Below are 17,886 nucleotides of genomic sequence, written 5' to 3' on the forward strand. Positions count from 1 at the left end.
TATTGGGGACAAAAAACAAATCTGTGGGTATATTAGAACGACATATGTTAGCTTGACAGCAGAGGCGATGTTGGCTTAACTTCAATAAGCCGGAGGCATCTTTATTTAGGGTTATCGTCTTATGCAACTGAATATGATATATCTATTGCTGCCATGGTGGTGTGTGTTTTATGCCATTCAATTTCTTCAAATATATTTTTATTACTATTACTATTAATGATTATTAATATTATTGATACTATGATTGATCCTTGTAATTCAGTGTAGCAGTTGAAAAGAAGAAGTCAGCGGACCCTTCGAAATTTGGAGGATGATTTTGAGGAAGGGGATGCGAGACTTGTTGCACTAAAGCCAATTCGCATATTTGAGAATATTCCTCTTGATGATACGGTAGACGTGTTGCTTCTTTTCAACTTGAGTCTCTCTATAGCAGGCGGGAGTGAGTCGGTCATATGATTCGATCTTGGAGCGTCAAAAACAGGCGGCATTGTAGTAGTGGCTGTGTCTTCGTTAATGTTGCTGCTGTCACTGCAACTCTTACTACTTGGAGTCAGAGCTTGGAACTTTGTGGGTGTGAATAGCCCATTTCGGGCCTTGGCAATGGTTCGCTGTATGCGATGCTGACTTTCTGGCGTGAAGGGTTGTAGTGAAGTTGATTCTGCGATGATGCTTGTGCTGGACATATTCTTGTTACGTAGTCTGTTGTTGTCCTTCAATTTACTTATGAAGGAGACCTGTTCGCTGTCCGTGAGATCTATCGTTTCAGGCCTATTTGGCACAGCAGCTGGGCCCCGTTGCACAATCCGCTGCTGCTGCCGTGAATGACCACATGGCGATACTTCGTGCATGCCCTCCAATTGTTTGACCCTCTCCTTCAATTCTGACAACTGTTCCAGTTCCTCCCTCGCATTGTATAGTAATTGTCGTTGTCTGTTGCACTTCTCTTGAAGCTTGTAGCTTATTGACTTGTAGTACTCACACTGTTCGGACAAAGCATCCCATTGGAACTGCGCAATAGAATATAATGGCTCCAAGTGTCTTGTGAAAGGTATAAAGAAGTTCTGTACCTCCGCAGGAAACTTGCTGTTTACATGAGGATCGCTAGACAGCTTAAGCACACTTATATTATCTTTCTGGCATACTGGACATCTCATAGGCTTGCCACTTCCTGGTATATGTTTCTCACATAGGATATGTGCACACGACGTAAGCGAAAACACAACATTTCTATCGTACGGCAAATTACACCTACTACAGTGAACAAATGGCTGATTCAAATCCATAATTGCATGTCAATCCAATATTCCTACCTATATATTGATGATATTATTTATACTTGTTGTTTGAATTGGTCAATCTTGTTTTTTCTGTTTAAAACAAGGCTGGGCGGCTAAAATATCCCGGCATCGTGGTAAGAGAAGGAAGAATGAGCCATATATTATCAACACAACAATCAAATGAATGATGAAAACGAAAATGCAAAACTAGCTATATCTATATATATCTACATATATATGTTATCAGAGTCTAAAGAATAACAACTGCAAGGTTCATGCGATGTGGGCTTCTGAATTATATTTCATGTACTCCTTCACAAAGTGCTTCCTGTGAGGCTTATGCTTTTTGCCCAGTTCTGTTATCATATCGAGTTCCTCTGAGGTCAACTCAAAACTGATGATATCGGAGGCTTCTTTATACCACTTAACTTTGGTATTGGTTATAACAGGAAGCACTCCAAGGCAATTCATCCAATGAAGGAGAATCTGGGCTTCTGTTTTGTTGTACTTTTCAGCCAATCCTATGATGTACCGATAGAACGGGAAGTCCATAAAATCTTCTGTTTTGGTTTCTAGTGGGAACAGTGGGGAATACCCACATAGAAGTAGATCATGGGTCTTTGCGTATTCATAAATATTTGGAGTTTGATTCTGGAGAAAAGCGTGGAATTCAATCTCATTCACTTGCGGTTTGATTTCAGCATCTTTTAGCCTTTCGAGATCCTCAATACGAAAGTTAGAAACACCGATATTTTTTACTTTTCCTGTCTTGTATAGCAGTTCCATTTGTTTCCATGCCTTCTCTAAAGATATCCCATTCGGTGATGAGTCTAAACATGGGTTATGTATCAAATACAGGTCGACATAGTCAAACCCCAGTCGATCCAATGATCGTTCCAGCGCTTCTATCGGGCTAGAAGAGAGTTTGCACTGGGAACAGTATTTGTCGGTGATCCAGATTTCATGCCTCGGTTTCTGTGAAGCCTTCAACGCAGCGCTCAACAGCCCATTATTTGGATAGAATTCCGCTGTCATAATGTGCAAAAACCCTGGCAGGGCCAATATCTCCTTTAGATACTCCATCAAATTCTTGGCTCCATCCCTTATGCCATATATTTTCGTCCATTTGTTACCGACCCCCACTGTCGTTATTGCAGGTATGCTGTTACCGTTATTTAGAGTAAAGAATCTCTTAGTCCTACCGACCATTATTTTTTGAAGGAAGAACGAGTTGTTGGATATATTCCCAAGTTCTTCCGGTCGGTTTAACTGGCTCGATATTGGCTCCTTATAATCATTAATCTGGGCTATCAGTTCTTTACAGCATTGCAGCTAAACCTTGGTTTTAGGTAGCCGAACAAGCCCACGTGATTTCAGTGTAGCTCTTCCCCCGGTGCGCTATGACTAACAAACAGTTTTGACAACACAATATAAAAAGTGGAATAGGTACTCGGAAATGCAGTCACAGTGAAAATTACCACTCGGTTATACCTGTAAGGATCCCAAGATTACCAGTTTAGTTTAAAGGCGATGTATTTCAGAAGATACCTTTTGACCGCAACGAGAACGAGCAGACCCAAGATTAAAGTTCAATCTCCCCTTGTGGAGCTGGATGGGGATGAAATGACTAGAATTATCTGGGATAAAATTAAAACCAAGTTGATTTTGCCGTATCTCGATATAGATTTGAAGTATTATGATTTAAGTATTACTTCCCGTGATGCATCCAATGATCAAATAACCCATGATGCTGCACACGCAATTAAGAAGTATGGCGTTGGGGTCAAGTGTGCAACTATCACACCAGATGAGGCCCGTGTGGAAGAATTTAACTTAAAGAAGATGTGGAAATCTCCAAATGGGACGATTAGAAATATTTTGGGTGGAACTGTCTTTCGGGAGCCAATTGTGATTCCAAGAATCCCAAGGTTGATTCCTGGATGGGAAAAACCAATTATCATTGGAAGACATGCGCATGGTGACCAATACAAAGCTACTGATCTGTTGGTCCCAGGTGCTGGTAAGCTGGAATTGCTTTATAGGCCTGCCGATGGGTCTACTCCCACTACGTTGGATGTATATGAATACAAAGATTCCGGAATTGCCATGGCAATGTACAATACAGACGAGTCTATTCGTGGGTTTGCCCATGCCTCCTTCAAACTGGCCTTGACCAAGAAGTTAAATTTGTTCCTTTCTACGAAGAACACCATCCTTAAAACGTATGATGGCCGCTTTAAAGATATATTCCAAGAACTGTACGATACTCAATATAAGACGGAGTTTGAAAATCATGGGATCTATTATGAACATCGTTTGATTGACGATATGGTTGCCCAGATGATAAAGTCGAAAGGTGGTTTTATTATGGCCTTGAAGAATTATGACGGTGACGTTCAGTCCGACATTGTCGCTCAGGGTTTCGGATCTCTGGGTTTGATGACATCCATCCTTGCAACACCAGACGGAAAAACCTTTGAAAGTGAGGCTGCCCATGGAACTGTCACCAGACATTATAGACAACATCAACAAGGTAAAGAAACCTCGACGAACTCCATCGCCTCCATTTTTGCTTGGACCAGAGGCTTGATAAAAAGGGGTGAGTTGGACAATACCCCAGATGTCGTTAACTTTGCCAACAAGTTAGAAGCTGCAACAGTAAACACTGTTCAAGAAGACGGCCTCATGACCAAGGATCTGGCTCTGGCATGCGGCAATACGGATAGGTCTGCATACGTCACAACAAACGAATTGCTGGACGCTGTGGAGGCTAGATTGAAGGAAGATTTGGCAGTTGTTGAATAAACTCACCAACCTCCTTGTCAAATATTATGCCTGAATCTTCTAAATTTAGTTCTCTTCAGAGTAGATTTGACCCGTCCTCCTTTCTTCCGTTCAACAAAAATCAACTTTAGCTATATTAAATAAAATGCACATAATCCAGGTTATGTTAACTTTTATATAGCTGTATTCTTCCAACTGGTACCGTCTATATAACATTTATGCAGCATTCGTTTAAAATTATATACAGGAGATTATATTAGTGCCCGGGCAATCTTCGCGACTACTGATTAACTAGTTCCTTCTGCAGACCTCTTACACATTTCCAAAGCAGCTCGAAATCCTTGGGTTGTGCAGCACCACATGCCATCCATCGAATCCTTAGTTGAGGATCAACGACGTATACGTAGCCAGTATACGGATTATTCAAAAGTAACTTTTCACGAATCATAAACGGAAGCTGTTCCCTGGCACAGACAAAATATTGGCTATGACGTCTTTCAGGAATTTCGTTACGTAATTTCCGAAGAGAAAGGTTCACAATTAAAGATTTGACCCAATTCTCAGAAAAATTAATGTCAATTATCTGTGCAGCAGCAGTAGACATAGTAGACTGCTTATCATTCAGTAGTTCATGACCATTCGCAAGATAGTCAATGTTTTCATTTTGAAAGTAGCTATTAACTAATTTTTCTCCTGCCACACTAGTCGCTATCTTGATAATGGATAATTTGCCTCGTAGTGTGTCCTCCAAGCATGTTTTCTCAGCGTTTGCTAAGGTCCTTCCAACTAAATGTGGGAAATACAAGGATTTTTCAGCACGCCAATAAGACGGTGGTGACAAGAACAACTTCCCATTGGTTTTACGGAAAGTATAAACGTCATACATCCCGCTTTTGCTGAATTCCAGCGCAAGTTCCTCAGCTCTTTGGGTCGTCTTATCTTGCTTGAACATATCTTTCAAGGAGTTACCCTTCGTGTAAGGGATGGATCTATCAGGCGAACATTCCAAGCCCACTGGTTTCTTTAATTCCTGGACGACATGGTCCCTTGGGGCAGCTTTAATTAGCGCGTTGTTCAGTCTATTAAAGAAGCCGACCGTTGACGTAGTACTAAAAAATCTCTTCATTTCTTGCAGCAACGTCTCTTTAAACAGAATATCTGCTGCCAGGTTTACGTACTTTCTTTCACTCCTGTATTATAGAGAGCTTCTTGTCCTGGTGTCCTGGCATTCTTCAAGATGCGGAAATAAGAAAAGCAATTTATATTTTTCTCGAGAAATTTTACCAGACCGTTTTTTTTCTCGAGAGATCCTCTGTATCTCTGCTGTAGGAGGACAATGTCTCTAACACGGCGGTATCTAAATATATGGGATGTCCCACTTGGCTTACTTGTTGCCAGGTATATATAAAAGTAAAGATTAAGGCCATATCTTATACTAAAAGCTGTCGTTGAGTAATGTGGTATAGAAGAAGGGTCAGTTCAGAACGGTTATCTGTTATATCACTCCGCAAATCTATTGAAGACGACGATATCTAAGTTTGTGTATGGCGCCAACGGTTTCTATAAGGCTACACCCATCCTGTAATGGTGAATACTATACTGAACGTGAAATTATATCAGGGAGTATAGTTTTAGAATTAAAAGAGCTTACGTATATCGAACGGTTAACGGTTTCGCTAAGGGGGATTACTCAGACGACAACTATTATAGAAACAGATAGATATCATGCTCAACAGTCTAAACAAAAGTTAAGATGGCCATATGAGAAAGATAGATCAACTCATGTGGTATTTAATGAGTCAATTATTTTGTTTCCTTCAAAAAAGGTGTCGGATGTATTAGGAGAAGAAGAGGGCGGGTTTGGTGTTACGCAAGGCAGATATTGCTATAACTTTAGCTTCCAACTGGCTGGTAATCACAAATGTTTATCACAACACCAAGCTAAATATGAGTCATTTTTGGAGGGCGAGAAAGCCGTTATTAATGGAAGCCATTTGCCACCTAGTTTTAACGATTCCAATATTGGGAAGAATCCTGAGAGCGTCGATTTATTTTTTTATTCATTAGGAAGGGTTCGTTATGTTCTAAAAACAGATCTGACATTAGGAGAACCCCAAAAGTATTCTTTAGCTCCTGGTTCCTTGATAGCGGATACTCAGCTAATTAAATTTATGCCAACGCAATGCAACTCTTGTACCGATCCGTGTCAGTATATGGTAAATCCTTCTAGAGCGGTACTAAGTTACTGTTCACCGGAAGTCCTACTTCCCGGCGACGCCGGCAATGTCACCCTACAGGTGAATTCCAAAGGTTTAGACCAACTGCATAGGATGGATTACCTGTTTAAACAAAATACCGATAAATTTGATAGGCTGCAGTTGTTATTTAACAAACCTTCATATGGGCTTGATATAAAATTGGTGTATCTCCAACTGGATCTAATTGAGCATGTTGACTACCTTGCAAATAATATAAAAAACAATAATATTTCACAACTCACAGTTATGATTGAGAAAATGGATTATAATCTTTCATTAGAGAAGCTCCATCAAACAAAAAATGATATGTGGGAGTTACCAATAGAGTTGGGGTGGAATGCGAACTTGAATAGACTAAGGTTCAATGAAGAAAATTATACACATAGGGGTAACAAGTTGTTTAGCTTTACCAGCTGTAATATTGAAAGACGGTTCTGGCTAAAGCTTAAGCTTTCTTGGAAGATACAGGGTATGCCAATTAATACGGAAGTCATCATAGACCCTGTTACGGTGTTTGCTGACGTAGCACAGTCGCTGATCATACAGCCCCCTCCGGAGTACGAGGAACCTCCACCGAAGTACGAAGAAATACTGCCATAATAATAGAAAAATAAAAATAAACATTTGCAATAGAAAACAATTTGTATTTTAGCGCAGAGATTTATTTATTGTATGTAGAACGTGGATATAACATAAATCGAAAACTAACTTTAGCTACGGCTAATTCAGTGATTTTTGACAAAAAAGGTGATAGAGTGGTCTGTGGTAAGGAGGTGACGAAGGAAACCCAGTAAATAGACATAATCTAAACATATACTTCTCTCTTGTATACGCTGTGCAGCTGCAGGAATTTCGTCCTTATCTTGATCGGAAGGAATAACTCCTGCTACCCAATGCACAGTAGAAAGGCACCTCGTATGCTGCCAAAGATATGCTGTTCGGAACGCTTGTTTTGATTTATTTCTATTTTTATTTTTCATCCTGTTGAATGGAATAAGGACAGGAGGCTGCCTGCTTACCTATATCCCAAGGATTAAATTAACATACCGGCTATCATCAAGAAACCAGCAACACCGTAACCTGCGACTAGAGATTCGGCACCAGCAATAGACTGTTGAAGAGGTAATCCTGGTGTTGTGCTACCTTGGATGATAGATGAGGACAAGGTGGTGGAAGCAAAAGTAGACTCAGAAGCCTTTGAACTGTGAACAGCACTCGAGGAAGCAACCAAAGTCGAAGAGAGTATTGAAGAACCGGAACCAACGGGAGTACTAGAAGCAGAAGCACTCGAAGCAGAAGCACTAGAAGCGGATGCACTAGAAGCGGATGCACTCGAAACAGACGACGTCTTAGAAACAGTAGATGTCGATGACGCAGAGGACTGAGAACCAGAAGATGCACCATGTTCCGAACAAGTACTCTTGAAAGAAGACAATGCTGTATCAGAATCACCAGATGGACATATAGATTTCAAACAGTTTTCAATAGCATCACTTTGGTCGTTGCAGAAACAAGAAACCTTTCCTAAACCGCATGTGGAACTCTTGGAAACTTGTGCAACACAAGCCAATAGACAAGCTGGAGGAGTGGCAATAACCTCACTGACGCAGACAGCAATAGCTAAAACAACTGAAGTAACGAATGTAGATGAACGCATGATTAGTTCGATAGTTGGGGTTTCTGTAGTCTTTTGACAGTAGAAAAAACGAAATCAATACCTGGTAGTTATTATATATCCATAAAAGATTGCCTGTCAAGTTTAAAACTAGGTGGAAAAAGTAATGTTGGTGAAATCGAAAGCCTCGTTTTCGATCGTGATAATCCGCAAGTTACTAAAAAAAGATCCTGCCATCTATATCACGTGACAACACGTGACAACAATTCGATCCTCGTTAACGTTGTACATATTAACTACTGCAGGAATAGGGCTGAGTGCCCAGAAGATACGGATTCAAATGTATGTGTATGAACGGCTGAGAGTCCCTTTAACATCTAGCCACCCCCCTAAAAGAGGTTCATGCGTACTTGACCATATAAGGCTGCCCTCCGGGGTCTGTCTGTGATGGTGATGGATCCGGTCTGGATCGTCAAACACTGGGCTTGAGATGCCTTCCAACGGAACTTTGGTCTACAGAATGTATATATATGCCTCTGGGAGGGGGTTTTCGTACTACAAATGTGTTGTGCTTTTTCTGCAGGCTTGTCAGAACTGCGAATGAGCGCATCCCAGCGTTTAGAAGTGGTCTCGTTGGGAAGTACATGAATCTTGAATCATTAAAACAAACAGATACCTGTTTAGGAGCAGGAGCTGGCCAGTAGCTGGTTAAGTAAAACTTGTTGGCTTTGGTCTCGTGTGTATCGGAGTAGCGTATAACTATATCATATCCCACGATGCACGTCTAAACGTATGCGGCGATGATTATATAACATTATTATATAATACCCAGGAAGAGCGGTAAGATGTGCAGGCAGGCAAAATAAGTGAAGAGAAGGAGAGAAAAGAAGCGAGGCGAGGCTTAGCAGGAGATTCTAATACTACTGAGTGTTGCAGGTATTCTCGAGCTCTTTGTCTATGTTTCCGAGGTTTTCGTCGCCTTCAACCTCGAGCATTTTGGCGAAGTCGTTCAATTCTTGATTGCTTTTCCCGCTATTAAAACCTTTGTTCACGGGACTATCGCCCAGCTGCTCGAGGGCGTCAATTAGATCAGTAATCTCATTGCGATATTTTTCGTTAGAGTAATCAGCCTTTTCATATACAGCAATTATTTTGTTGACGGTATCGAGCTGCTTATTGTAGGTCGAGATTTTGTCCTTGTGTTCATCCTTGCTGCTATTTTCTTCCATCCATTTGACGAATTCTATCTGCATCTCCTTCATGGGTTGATACATCACCTCCTTAGAAGACATTTGGTTAAGAATATTGAGAATTGCACCGTCCATGTTGTCGCCATCTAATCCATCGCTACCATCAGCGAGTTGGGAGAATAGCTGAGATAGGATTTCGTCTGAATTCTGAGACTTCTTTTCTTGTTCCAACTTGGAGTCAATGTTAGTTGAATTTTCCTTTAATCTATCTAAAGTATTCGAGATAATATCCTTGAAGTCTTCCTTATTCTCAGAAGTTGGTTTCTCAGCTTTCTTGTCATTATTAACCTGTCCTTCGGGTGGCGAATGTGGTACCGAAGCCTTTTCCAGAACGCCTAGCAAGTTCTTGAAACTGTTCACAGCCTCTTTGTCCGCTTCTTCTACCTCTGAAGTCATGAGCCCTTGAAACTGAGATTGTAATTCTTCGATCATTTCCGCAACTTCAGGATCTGTGTTCTGTTCTTTCCGTGCGCCAGCGCTATCATTCGCCGGCTTCTTTATACTATCATCTTTACTAGAAATGGAACCTGTCCTAGATTTCTCTTCTCTGTCTAACTTTGAAGGATCTTCTAAGTACTCATCAAGATCATCATATTCATCTGCAGGACTGCTCATATCTCTTTGTTTCTAACCTATGGCTTTCTTTATTAGAATGCGTGCGTAAAAGCATTAAAACCTTTTCGACTAAAGTGTTGATCAAATTTTGGAAGACCGTTGCGTTAATGCGGGACGCTTCAAAGCAGAAATTTATGTCAAGATAGTCAACGCAAACTGTAATACATACCTCAAAAGGATTTTCAATAGTTATTAAACGCCGTTCATATAGGTCAGTGGTTTCAGGGAAATGAATAGTTTGTGTTTGCAAAGGTTACAAGAAGAAAGGTACGTATGAAGTTTTTGATTGGATTGTCCATTTGATTCACTCTGATACAAGTTTGCTGTACGTGTATACTAACATTAGAGGGTTTTACAGAAAGAAGTGGAGAAAGGATCATCCATTTGGATTTTGGGCAAAGCCTACAAAGAAGGAGGATGGATCGATGAACTTACAAAAGTGGGAGGCGGGTATACCGGGTAGAGAGGGTACTATTTGGAAGGATGCTGTGTATCCGATTACTATTGAATATCCTGATGACTATCCTTCGAAACCTCCCAAGGTGAAATTTCCAGCTGGTTTCTATCACCCCAACATCTATCCTAGTGGTACAGTTTGTCTCAGTATCTTGAACGAAGATCAGGATTGGAAACCAGCCATTACAATGAAACAAATTCTTCTAGGTGTTCAGGACTTATTAACAAGTCCTAATCCTGATTCTCCAGCTCAAGAACCAGCATGGAGGGCATATGCTAAGAATGTACAGGAATACGAAAAAAAGGTTTTAGAACAAGCTAGAAGGTATACAAAATGATTGAAGATTAGAGGTTTGCCAATAGGTGTATAAATATTTGTCAAATACTGTTAGGCTCAGTCCCACAAAGTTAAAATTCCATAGAGTTAAAAATCTTGATGTTTCTGAGGTTATTTTGCCCTGTATAGAAGTTTTTTCACCAGAATCAGTTAGTTATGACGTGGAGGGAGTAACATACATGTTACTATGAGTATATTAGCGGGTATATATATAAAGAAAATACAAAACTATAGATAGGTCCACATACAACGTTTTCAGGAACGCTCTTTTACTTTGTAGTGTATGAAACTATCTAGGGTTGTGAATGCTTCGCGACTTTCATTCTTTAGTTGAGGGTCCTTATTCTTGTCAATAAATTTGAAAGCAGTTTTGAGGTTGGGCATCACCTGCTGCCTCAGAGATTCAAGATAATTTAATTCAACAAACACAGGTCTGTCGTAATCAAACTCTGCGTCGGAATAGATGTCTATGAAGTGATTGAGAACGTCAATTAATAGTCTGGGTGGTAAGTCTTTTTTAGATAACAATTGGATGAAGAATTGGCCAACTAATTTGTTCACATCAACCTGGTGGGGAAACATTGCTAAAGCAGAAAGAACGCTTAAACAACGTTGTTTTAAATCCAACTGTTCTTCATAATCCAAATTTTCAACAAGATTGAATTGATCAATAATAGATTGTGCAAACCCCACATTATTACATTGCAGCAATTGTAAATATTGTGACGAATTGTTCTGTAATTGAACAGACTTTAACAATGCCCACATACAACTTAGTTTACCCAGCCTATTTCCAAGGTCGTCATTTTCCAATTCGTTCATTGACGCCCAAAGGTTGTGCCATGGCTTGTTCGGCAATTCAAACAAATTTATTCCTACCGTAATGAATAACCAGAGTAGATTATTCCATGCAATCAAAACACGAGAACCAAAGTCTTTAAACAAAGCTTGGAATACAACTGGTAAAGAGGTTGTGAAGATGGTTACTAGGTTCTCTGAGACATTTTTGTCACCTTCTTCAAACTTTGCAGCAACTAGCTCAATTACAGCAGTTATGACATCCAGAGACAATTCCAAACTTTGTAGTTTCATCATTGCATCAGAACGTCTTTTTGTATAATCCCTAATTTGCTTAGATATCTCCTCAGTATTACTCAACTTTGTCATCTCCTCGTCCTGTGTAAAAAGGTTTAAATTGGCTTTCATTTCTTCGAGATTAATATGTTCGATAGCAGAACAGGTATTTTGAATGACAGCAGAAGCCTGAACATAAGAAATATCCATGTCCAAAAACTGCAACAGAATACCTTGAACCAAAACTTTTGTCAACTCATTGGCATTGACGATAACTAAGCTGGGAAGAGCGTTCACAAACTCTGCCAATATATTATGCTCCTTAATAGTCTCAATGAATGCAGCTGATTCTGCAGAAAAAGTATAAAGCAAATCTAGTACAGTATTAAACAACTGGGTAGTGATTTTCAATGTGGCAGATGTAGTAACTTCTTGAACAGAAACACCATACCTTAAAACCTCGGACAGAATCTGCAATAAACGAGCCAATTTAACTCCCGACGTCACAGTGTTAAAAATATTGTCAGAACCGTTCGCCAAAGCAACAACTAAGGAGAGCAAATTATCACCAAAGTCAAAAAGAAGCCTTTTAGATTCCTTAGTGGCCTTTGAATTCTCCCCCATACTATCAAGAGATTTTAACAATTTATCAAACCCAGCGTTTATTCCAGTCCAGATATCCAATCTCCACAAATGTGTCGCCACATCATAACCCTCCAAACACAAATTCCTCAGCAAGCCAAAGGACTCAACCATAATTTCCGTGTTTTCGTCTGTTATCAATCGATTCATAACCAACTGGATCAGCTTCTCCTTCAAAAAAAGCTCCCTCATATAAGGATCCTCACACAACACACTTATCGATCCTAATGCCATAGACCTATCGTTCGCCACAACACTCTGCAACTTTTCCAACAATGGCTGGATCTTCTTGCGTCGTACTTGCTCCTCCTTCTCAACATTCCGCCCTAGAGGATTCGAACGAGACCTAGAAGATCTCAATCTCTTCTTAGACTTACCCATCCTACAATAAAAAATCCACAACTACTTGGCCCCCTGCGACTATCAACTGAAATCCTTTATTAACCTAATAAACTGCCATAACACTTATGCGATGACATTACTATATTGTACATTCTACAAATTTTTCAATTTTGAAAAAATTCCTTCGTCCATAATTACATGTCACTGCCCACCAAGAAGCCTTCGAACAACAACAGGAGCATTATGCTGTGGACGATACAATGTCATAAACGTTTTAACCTTAGTTCACTTGCTATTGGATGAACCTTGACCCTCTGCGTCTTCGACCTCCTGTAGTACTGCCTTTTGCCAATGCTTCTGATGCTCTAACACATCTTCCGGTAAAACAGGATTACCTTCTTTGTCATACTTGGGAATTTCTATATCCGTCCTCAAATTACCATCTTGTCTAAGCTGCTCAATGACAATTGGCTCGAAAAACTTGGTACCCGAGTAGATGCCAAACAAGCTGATTAAGCCAAACCCAACTAATTCGTACGACTTTAGTCTACCCATCTTGATGTTCCTCCGTGAAATACTTCCTTTTTCCGTTTTTCCAGCTATCACAAGGAGAGTAGGTTGCTGAAACGGATATGGGGGAGGAAAGCTTCAAAGTTGCTAAACTTAACTTAAACCTTCTAGAAGAGGCTTTTTTTTACATATAAACTTCACAGACGCTTTTAATAAGTACAACGTCACGCATGAATTAGTATATACACTACCCCAATTAAGAACACCCTCTGAAAGTAAGGTTTCATGATATTCATGAATCTTGGCGGTACGTTATTAAGCAATTTAAAGCTGCCATTTTTGAGGTTTTTACAAGTGGTTACAGATTAGTATTCAAGCTGAAATTTCCTGTTGCTTTTTTTCAGGTGGTGATAGGTTCACTTTTCTTAATGAGCTACTTCTTTTCATTTTTCCCGCATGTCTATTTTAATGGTAATTTATTTCGGCAGGGAGCCCATTTCAGATCACATATAGTAGAAGGTAGCAGAATATTAAGAGGTTTTAATATTGGGACACCATTTGGCACTCGTTCGTTCAGTTCATCAAGCAAGGATATGACGGCGTCAGACTTGGGATACAAAATTTTAGCGAGTTCATTTGAGAAGCCTGAATTGGATGATAGAAATTATCGGTATATTCAATTGCCAAATCGGTTGAAGGTGTTTCTGATACAGGATAAGAGTACTGATAAGGCGGCGGCAGCTCTTGATGTTAATGTTGGATTCTTTCAAGATCCGGAGGACTTACCTGGTCTGGCACACTTTTGTGAGCATTTATTATTTATGGGGAGTGAGAAATTCCCTAATGAGAATGAATATTCTAGTTATCTGAGCCATCATGGTGGGGCTTCGAATGCATATACTTCGACTCAGAATACGAATTATTATTTTATGGTGAACCATGGGAATTTGTACGATGCTTTGGATAGGTTTTCTGGGTTTTTCACATCGCCGTTGTTTAGCGTATCTTCTACTAACAAAGAAGTTAATGCGGTTGATAGTGAAAACAAGAAGAACTTGCAGAGTGATTTATGGAGAATGCAGCAGTTGGACAGGTCTCTGACAAATCCTGGTCATCCGTTTCATAAATTTTCCACGGGTAACTATCAAACTTTGTACAAGGAGCCTAAGTCCAGGGGCATTGAAATTCGGGAAGAGTTGTTGAAGTTTTACGATAAGACATATTCCGCTAATTTAATGAGGTTGGTAATTCTAGGTATGGAAGATTTGGACACTTTGTCTGCATGGGCGTATGAATTGTTTAAGGATGTCCCTGATAAGGGAATTGATGTTCATGAGTATAATGCTAAAGTTTTCACACCAACATATCTAACTAAAATTATTAAGGCTAAACCAATTAAGGATCTCAAACGTGTAGAGGTATCTTTTGACGTACCAGATACAGAAACATTTTGGGACTCAAGACCAGCTGACTACATATCCCATTTAATTGGACATGAAAGCAGTAACTCGTTGTTGTCGTATTTAATATCACAAAGTTGGGCTACCGAGTTATATTGCGGAGCTCAAACTGTTTCTAAGGGTAATGCTTATTTTTGCATCCATATAGAGTTAACAGATAAAGGAGTCCAGGACTACGAAGAAGTTGTTTATACTGTTTTCCAATATATTGAAATGTTGAAAAAGTCTTTGCCTCAGGAAAGAATATTTGTGGAATTGAACAAAATTGGAGAATCTAAATTCAGGTTCAAACAAAAGGGTAGCCCTTCTAATACAGTTTCCTCTCTTGCTAAGAACTTACAAAAGGACTTTTTGCCTCCAGAAATCATTTTCAATGCCTCCTTGATAAGAAAGTTTAAACCCGAATTAATCATGTCGTTTTTAAGCCACCTGCAACCAAAGAATTCAAGAATCAGTCTTATTTCACGTTCTGTTACAACTAACTTAACAGAACGTTGGTATGGTACTGAATATGCCGTAGAGGATTATGATAAAGAGCTTTTGAAAAAACTAGAAGCTCCAGAATTAAATCCAAGTTTGCAGTTGCCGACACCGAACATGTTCATTCCTACGAACTTTGATGTTAACAAACAAGAAGATGTGAAACCATTATTAGAGCCTCTATTATTGAAAGAAGATCGCAGTTGCAGGCTATGGTACAAAAAGGATGATAGGTTCTGGGTTCCAGAAGGGCACGTCTATGTATCCTTCAAACTACCACATTCTTATTCCAGCGTTGTTAACAGTATGCTATCCACTTTATACGTCGAAATGGTTAAGGATTCTCTAAAGGACTTACTTTACAACGCAGAATGCGCCAATTTTGAAGTCAGTTTTGTGAAAACTAATCAAGGTTTAGATTTATCCTTGACCGGTTACAATGACAAAATGACCCTCTTATTGACCAGTATCCTCGAGGGTATTCGAAACTTTGATCCCAAGAAGGAAAGATTTGATGTTCTACAGAAACTGCTTTGTCAGAAATTGTACAATCGTTTATACAACGTTCCGTATTCACAAATTGGTGTCTTGTACAATTCATTGATCAATGATAGATCCTGGACACCTAGTGAAAAGTTGAAAGTTACAAAACAGTTGACATTTGAACATTTTAAGGCCTTCGTCCCATCTATTTACGAACAAATGTACTTTGAAACTTTAGTTCATGGTAACTTCCCTGAAAATCAAGCAATTGAGTTAAACAGTTATATCTGTTCATTGATTCCAAATCAAATCAAGCACTCCGGAGCCCGGAACAACAGACCTAGATCTTATATGCTGCCCGAAGGAAAAACATATCGTTACGAGACAACGTTGTTTGACGAAGAAAACGTTAATTCGTGCTTTGAAATGGTAATCCAATTGGGTATGTACTCCGAGGATATGAATGCTAAGGGATCTTTGCTTGCACAATTAATAAATGAACCATGTTTCAATACTTTGAGAACAGAGGAGCAGTTAGGTTATGTTGTCTGGAGTTCTAAACAGAACACACATGCATCCACTAATTTACGAATTTTGGTCCAGTCAGAATCCGACACCGTATATATTGAATCAAGAGTTGACAAATTCTTGAACAACTTTGCAGACACTTTAAGGTCTATGTCAGAGCAGGCGTTTGAAAAACACAAGGGTGCTCTTTGCAATACCTTACTCCAAAAGTTTAAAAATATGAGAGAAGAGAATTTCAGATTTATTGGAGCAATATTCTCAGGGGACTACAATTTCCTATGCAAAGAGCGAGAAGCGAAAATAATTCGATCTCTAACTCAACAACATATGATCGACTTTTATGAACGTCATATCCTTTCCCAAAAGTCATCAAAATTAAACATCCACTTGAAGTCTCAAGCAAAACAAGAATCGACTTTACGAGAAATTCCAGATGGGTATCCAGTCGGAGAAACCATCTCTGAAATTGAAGACTTTAAGAGCAGTTTATTCTTAGCCCCTGCTCGCCCTCAGATTAAAAGGTTCGAATTAGCCGCACCCAAGCTCTGATACTTATCAAGAGCGACCTTTTATTTAATCGCTCTCAAAATTCTTCTGGTTCTACGCATTATATTTATATATAACCTAAGATACAATTAAAAAGCTAAAAAATAAGCTCTCTGCATTTATTTTTTATTATCTTTTTGAAAAATGTTGCCTTTCTACGACATTCCTGGTCCATCAACCAATACCTTCCATTGAAGGTACTAGATACACAGTCCACGAACTTCCTATCCAGTCATATCACTCTGGGAAACTAGCATTTCAATTATATTGAAATCGCTGGCAATTAGCACCTGTTGGAGACAGATAAAAAGCTAACTGTGGCATTGTTTCCGGTTAATTTTTGATTCGGTTTTCTAAAAAGGCGTAAACCCGTCTAAGTTTGCGGATGTTAAAAGTTTGCAAGCACTTGCTTTATATACAAAAATGAAGTTCATATCTGAATCGTGGGAGGAAATGGTGGCCGGGTAACAGAAAACTTTCATCCTAGGGCAGCAACATTTATACCCACAGCTATATTGACAGTCACTGGTCTGCAGATTGTAGCTAGTGCGTGCAGTGTAACCTTATGGTAATATCGTATTACAATACTTAACTTATACAGAGGTTTGTAGTTATTCAGAATTAATTTGAGATAGGACTCAGCATAATGCTGGGCTAGTTATCATCATGCGTACATATAAAACAAAGAAGTTCAAAATTCTTGTTTAACGGTACTTGTGAAAACCAATGTCACTGGCCTTCTCTCTGAAGCATTGACGACAGATGTTCAAGTCGTACTTTCTGATCAAACCAGAGTGAGAGGCGCAGACACGACACTGACGAGAACCCTTACCGTAGTTTCTTGGGTGGGAGTACCAAACGTTTTCGTGAGCCATTTTGATCTCTGTTCAAAGTAGTTAGTAACTATAATTCTTTTTATTTTCCTGTTTAAAAACATCAAGAGATAAATTATCATAAGGTTTCAACGCCTCCAATCCACCTCTGCAGCAGAAACCTCATTCATTATATGAGCCCACGATTCAATTGTCCCTGGTTTTATCTCGTTGCATGGACGAAATTTCCTCCTAGGAAAGGTTTCACGCCGTCGACTATTACGAAGCCTTAACATATTCACTTCATGTTGGAAACTGGTTTTCTAAAAGGCCTGGAGCTTATATGAGAAGGTGGAATCTGAAAAGCCTATTGAGTCAAGTTACCTTCTGCCTTAAAAAAACATGAAACCTGACGAT

General features: G+C 39.5%; 12 protein-coding genes across 12 annotated transcripts; 4 read left to right on the forward strand and 8 right to left on the reverse strand.

Annotated features, from left to right (window-relative positions):
* Nucleotides 1-284: 284 nt before the first annotated feature.
* Nucleotides 285-1,283, reverse strand: CST9 (SUMO ligase CST9; the record flags this gene model as incomplete). The annotated part of the gene is made up of 1 exon (XM_003645525.1): nt 285-1,283. The coding sequence occupies one exon, from the start codon at nt 1,281-1,283 to the stop codon at nt 285-287; it is 999 nt and encodes a 332-aa protein (XP_003645573.1).
* Nucleotides 1,284-1,550: 267 nt separating this feature from the next.
* Nucleotides 1,551-2,486, reverse strand: Ecym_3264 (aldo-keto reductase superfamily protein; the record flags this gene model as incomplete). The annotated part of the gene is made up of 1 exon (XM_003645526.1): nt 1,551-2,486. One exon carries the CDS (start codon nt 2,484-2,486, stop codon nt 1,551-1,553), a length of 936 nt encoding a protein of 311 aa, XP_003645574.1.
* Nucleotides 2,487-2,807: 321 nt separating this feature from the next.
* On the forward strand, nt 2,808-4,082 carry IDP1 (isocitrate dehydrogenase (NADP(+)) IDP1; the record flags this gene model as incomplete). Its single annotated transcript, XM_003645527.1, has 1 exon — nt 2,808-4,082. One exon carries the CDS (start codon nt 2,808-2,810, stop codon nt 4,080-4,082), a length of 1,275 nt encoding a protein of 424 aa, XP_003645575.1.
* Nucleotides 4,083-4,341: 259 nt separating this feature from the next.
* Nucleotides 4,342-5,187, reverse strand: ATP10 (Atp10p; the record flags this gene model as incomplete). Its single annotated transcript, XM_003645528.1, has 1 exon — nt 4,342-5,187. The coding sequence occupies one exon, from the start codon at nt 5,185-5,187 to the stop codon at nt 4,342-4,344; it is 846 nt and encodes a 281-aa protein (XP_003645576.1).
* Nucleotides 5,188-5,605: 418 nt separating this feature from the next.
* ART10 (Art10p) lies at nt 5,606-6,919 on the forward strand (the record flags this gene model as incomplete). The annotated part of the gene is made up of 1 exon (XM_003645529.1): nt 5,606-6,919. The coding sequence occupies one exon, from the start codon at nt 5,606-5,608 to the stop codon at nt 6,917-6,919; it is 1,314 nt and encodes a 437-aa protein (XP_003645577.1).
* A 433-nt stretch (nt 6,920-7,352) lies between these two features.
* CCW14 (Ccw14p) lies at nt 7,353-7,976 on the reverse strand (the record flags this gene model as incomplete). Its single annotated transcript, XM_003645530.1, has 1 exon — nt 7,353-7,976. The coding sequence occupies one exon, from the start codon at nt 7,974-7,976 to the stop codon at nt 7,353-7,355; it is 624 nt and encodes a 207-aa protein (XP_003645578.1).
* An 878-nt stretch (nt 7,977-8,854) lies between these two features.
* On the reverse strand, nt 8,855-9,799 carry PEX19 (Pex19p; the record flags this gene model as incomplete). Its single annotated transcript, XM_003645531.1, has 1 exon — nt 8,855-9,799. The coding sequence occupies one exon, from the start codon at nt 9,797-9,799 to the stop codon at nt 8,855-8,857; it is 945 nt and encodes a 314-aa protein (XP_003645579.1).
* Nucleotides 9,800-10,028: 229 nt separating this feature from the next.
* On the forward strand, nt 10,029-10,593 carry UBC9 (E2 SUMO-conjugating protein UBC9; the record flags this gene model as incomplete). The annotated part of the gene is made up of 2 exons (XM_003645532.1): nt 10,029-10,066; nt 10,158-10,593. The coding sequence occupies 2 exons, from the start codon at nt 10,029-10,031 to the stop codon at nt 10,591-10,593; spliced, it is 474 nt and encodes a 157-aa protein (XP_003645580.1).
* A 254-nt stretch (nt 10,594-10,847) lies between these two features.
* SYO1 (Syo1p) lies at nt 10,848-12,689 on the reverse strand (the record flags this gene model as incomplete). Its single annotated transcript, XM_003645533.1, has 1 exon — nt 10,848-12,689. One exon carries the CDS (start codon nt 12,687-12,689, stop codon nt 10,848-10,850), a length of 1,842 nt encoding a protein of 613 aa, XP_003645581.1.
* Nucleotides 12,690-12,935: 246 nt separating this feature from the next.
* Nucleotides 12,936-13,205, reverse strand: ECM19 (Ecm19p; the record flags this gene model as incomplete). Its single annotated transcript, XM_003645534.1, has 1 exon — nt 12,936-13,205. One exon carries the CDS (start codon nt 13,203-13,205, stop codon nt 12,936-12,938), a length of 270 nt encoding a protein of 89 aa, XP_003645582.1.
* Nucleotides 13,206-13,588: 383 nt separating this feature from the next.
* STE23 (metalloendopeptidase) lies at nt 13,589-16,660 on the forward strand (the record flags this gene model as incomplete). Its single annotated transcript, XM_003645535.1, has 1 exon — nt 13,589-16,660. The coding sequence occupies one exon, from the start codon at nt 13,589-13,591 to the stop codon at nt 16,658-16,660; it is 3,072 nt and encodes a 1,023-aa protein (XP_003645583.1).
* Nucleotides 16,661-17,361: 701 nt separating this feature from the next.
* Nucleotides 17,362-17,532, reverse strand: Ecym_3274 (40S ribosomal protein uS14; the record flags this gene model as incomplete). The annotated part of the gene is made up of 1 exon (XM_003645536.1): nt 17,362-17,532. One exon carries the CDS (start codon nt 17,530-17,532, stop codon nt 17,362-17,364), a length of 171 nt encoding a protein of 56 aa, XP_003645584.1.
* Nucleotides 17,533-17,886: the final 354 nt, after the last annotated feature.

Source organism: Eremothecium cymbalariae, chromosome 3 (assembly GCF_000235365.1).
Source record: "Eremothecium cymbalariae DBVPG#7215 chromosome 3, complete sequence".
NCBI classification, from domain to species: Eukaryota; Fungi; Ascomycota; class Saccharomycetes; order Saccharomycetales; family Saccharomycetaceae; genus Eremothecium; species Eremothecium cymbalariae.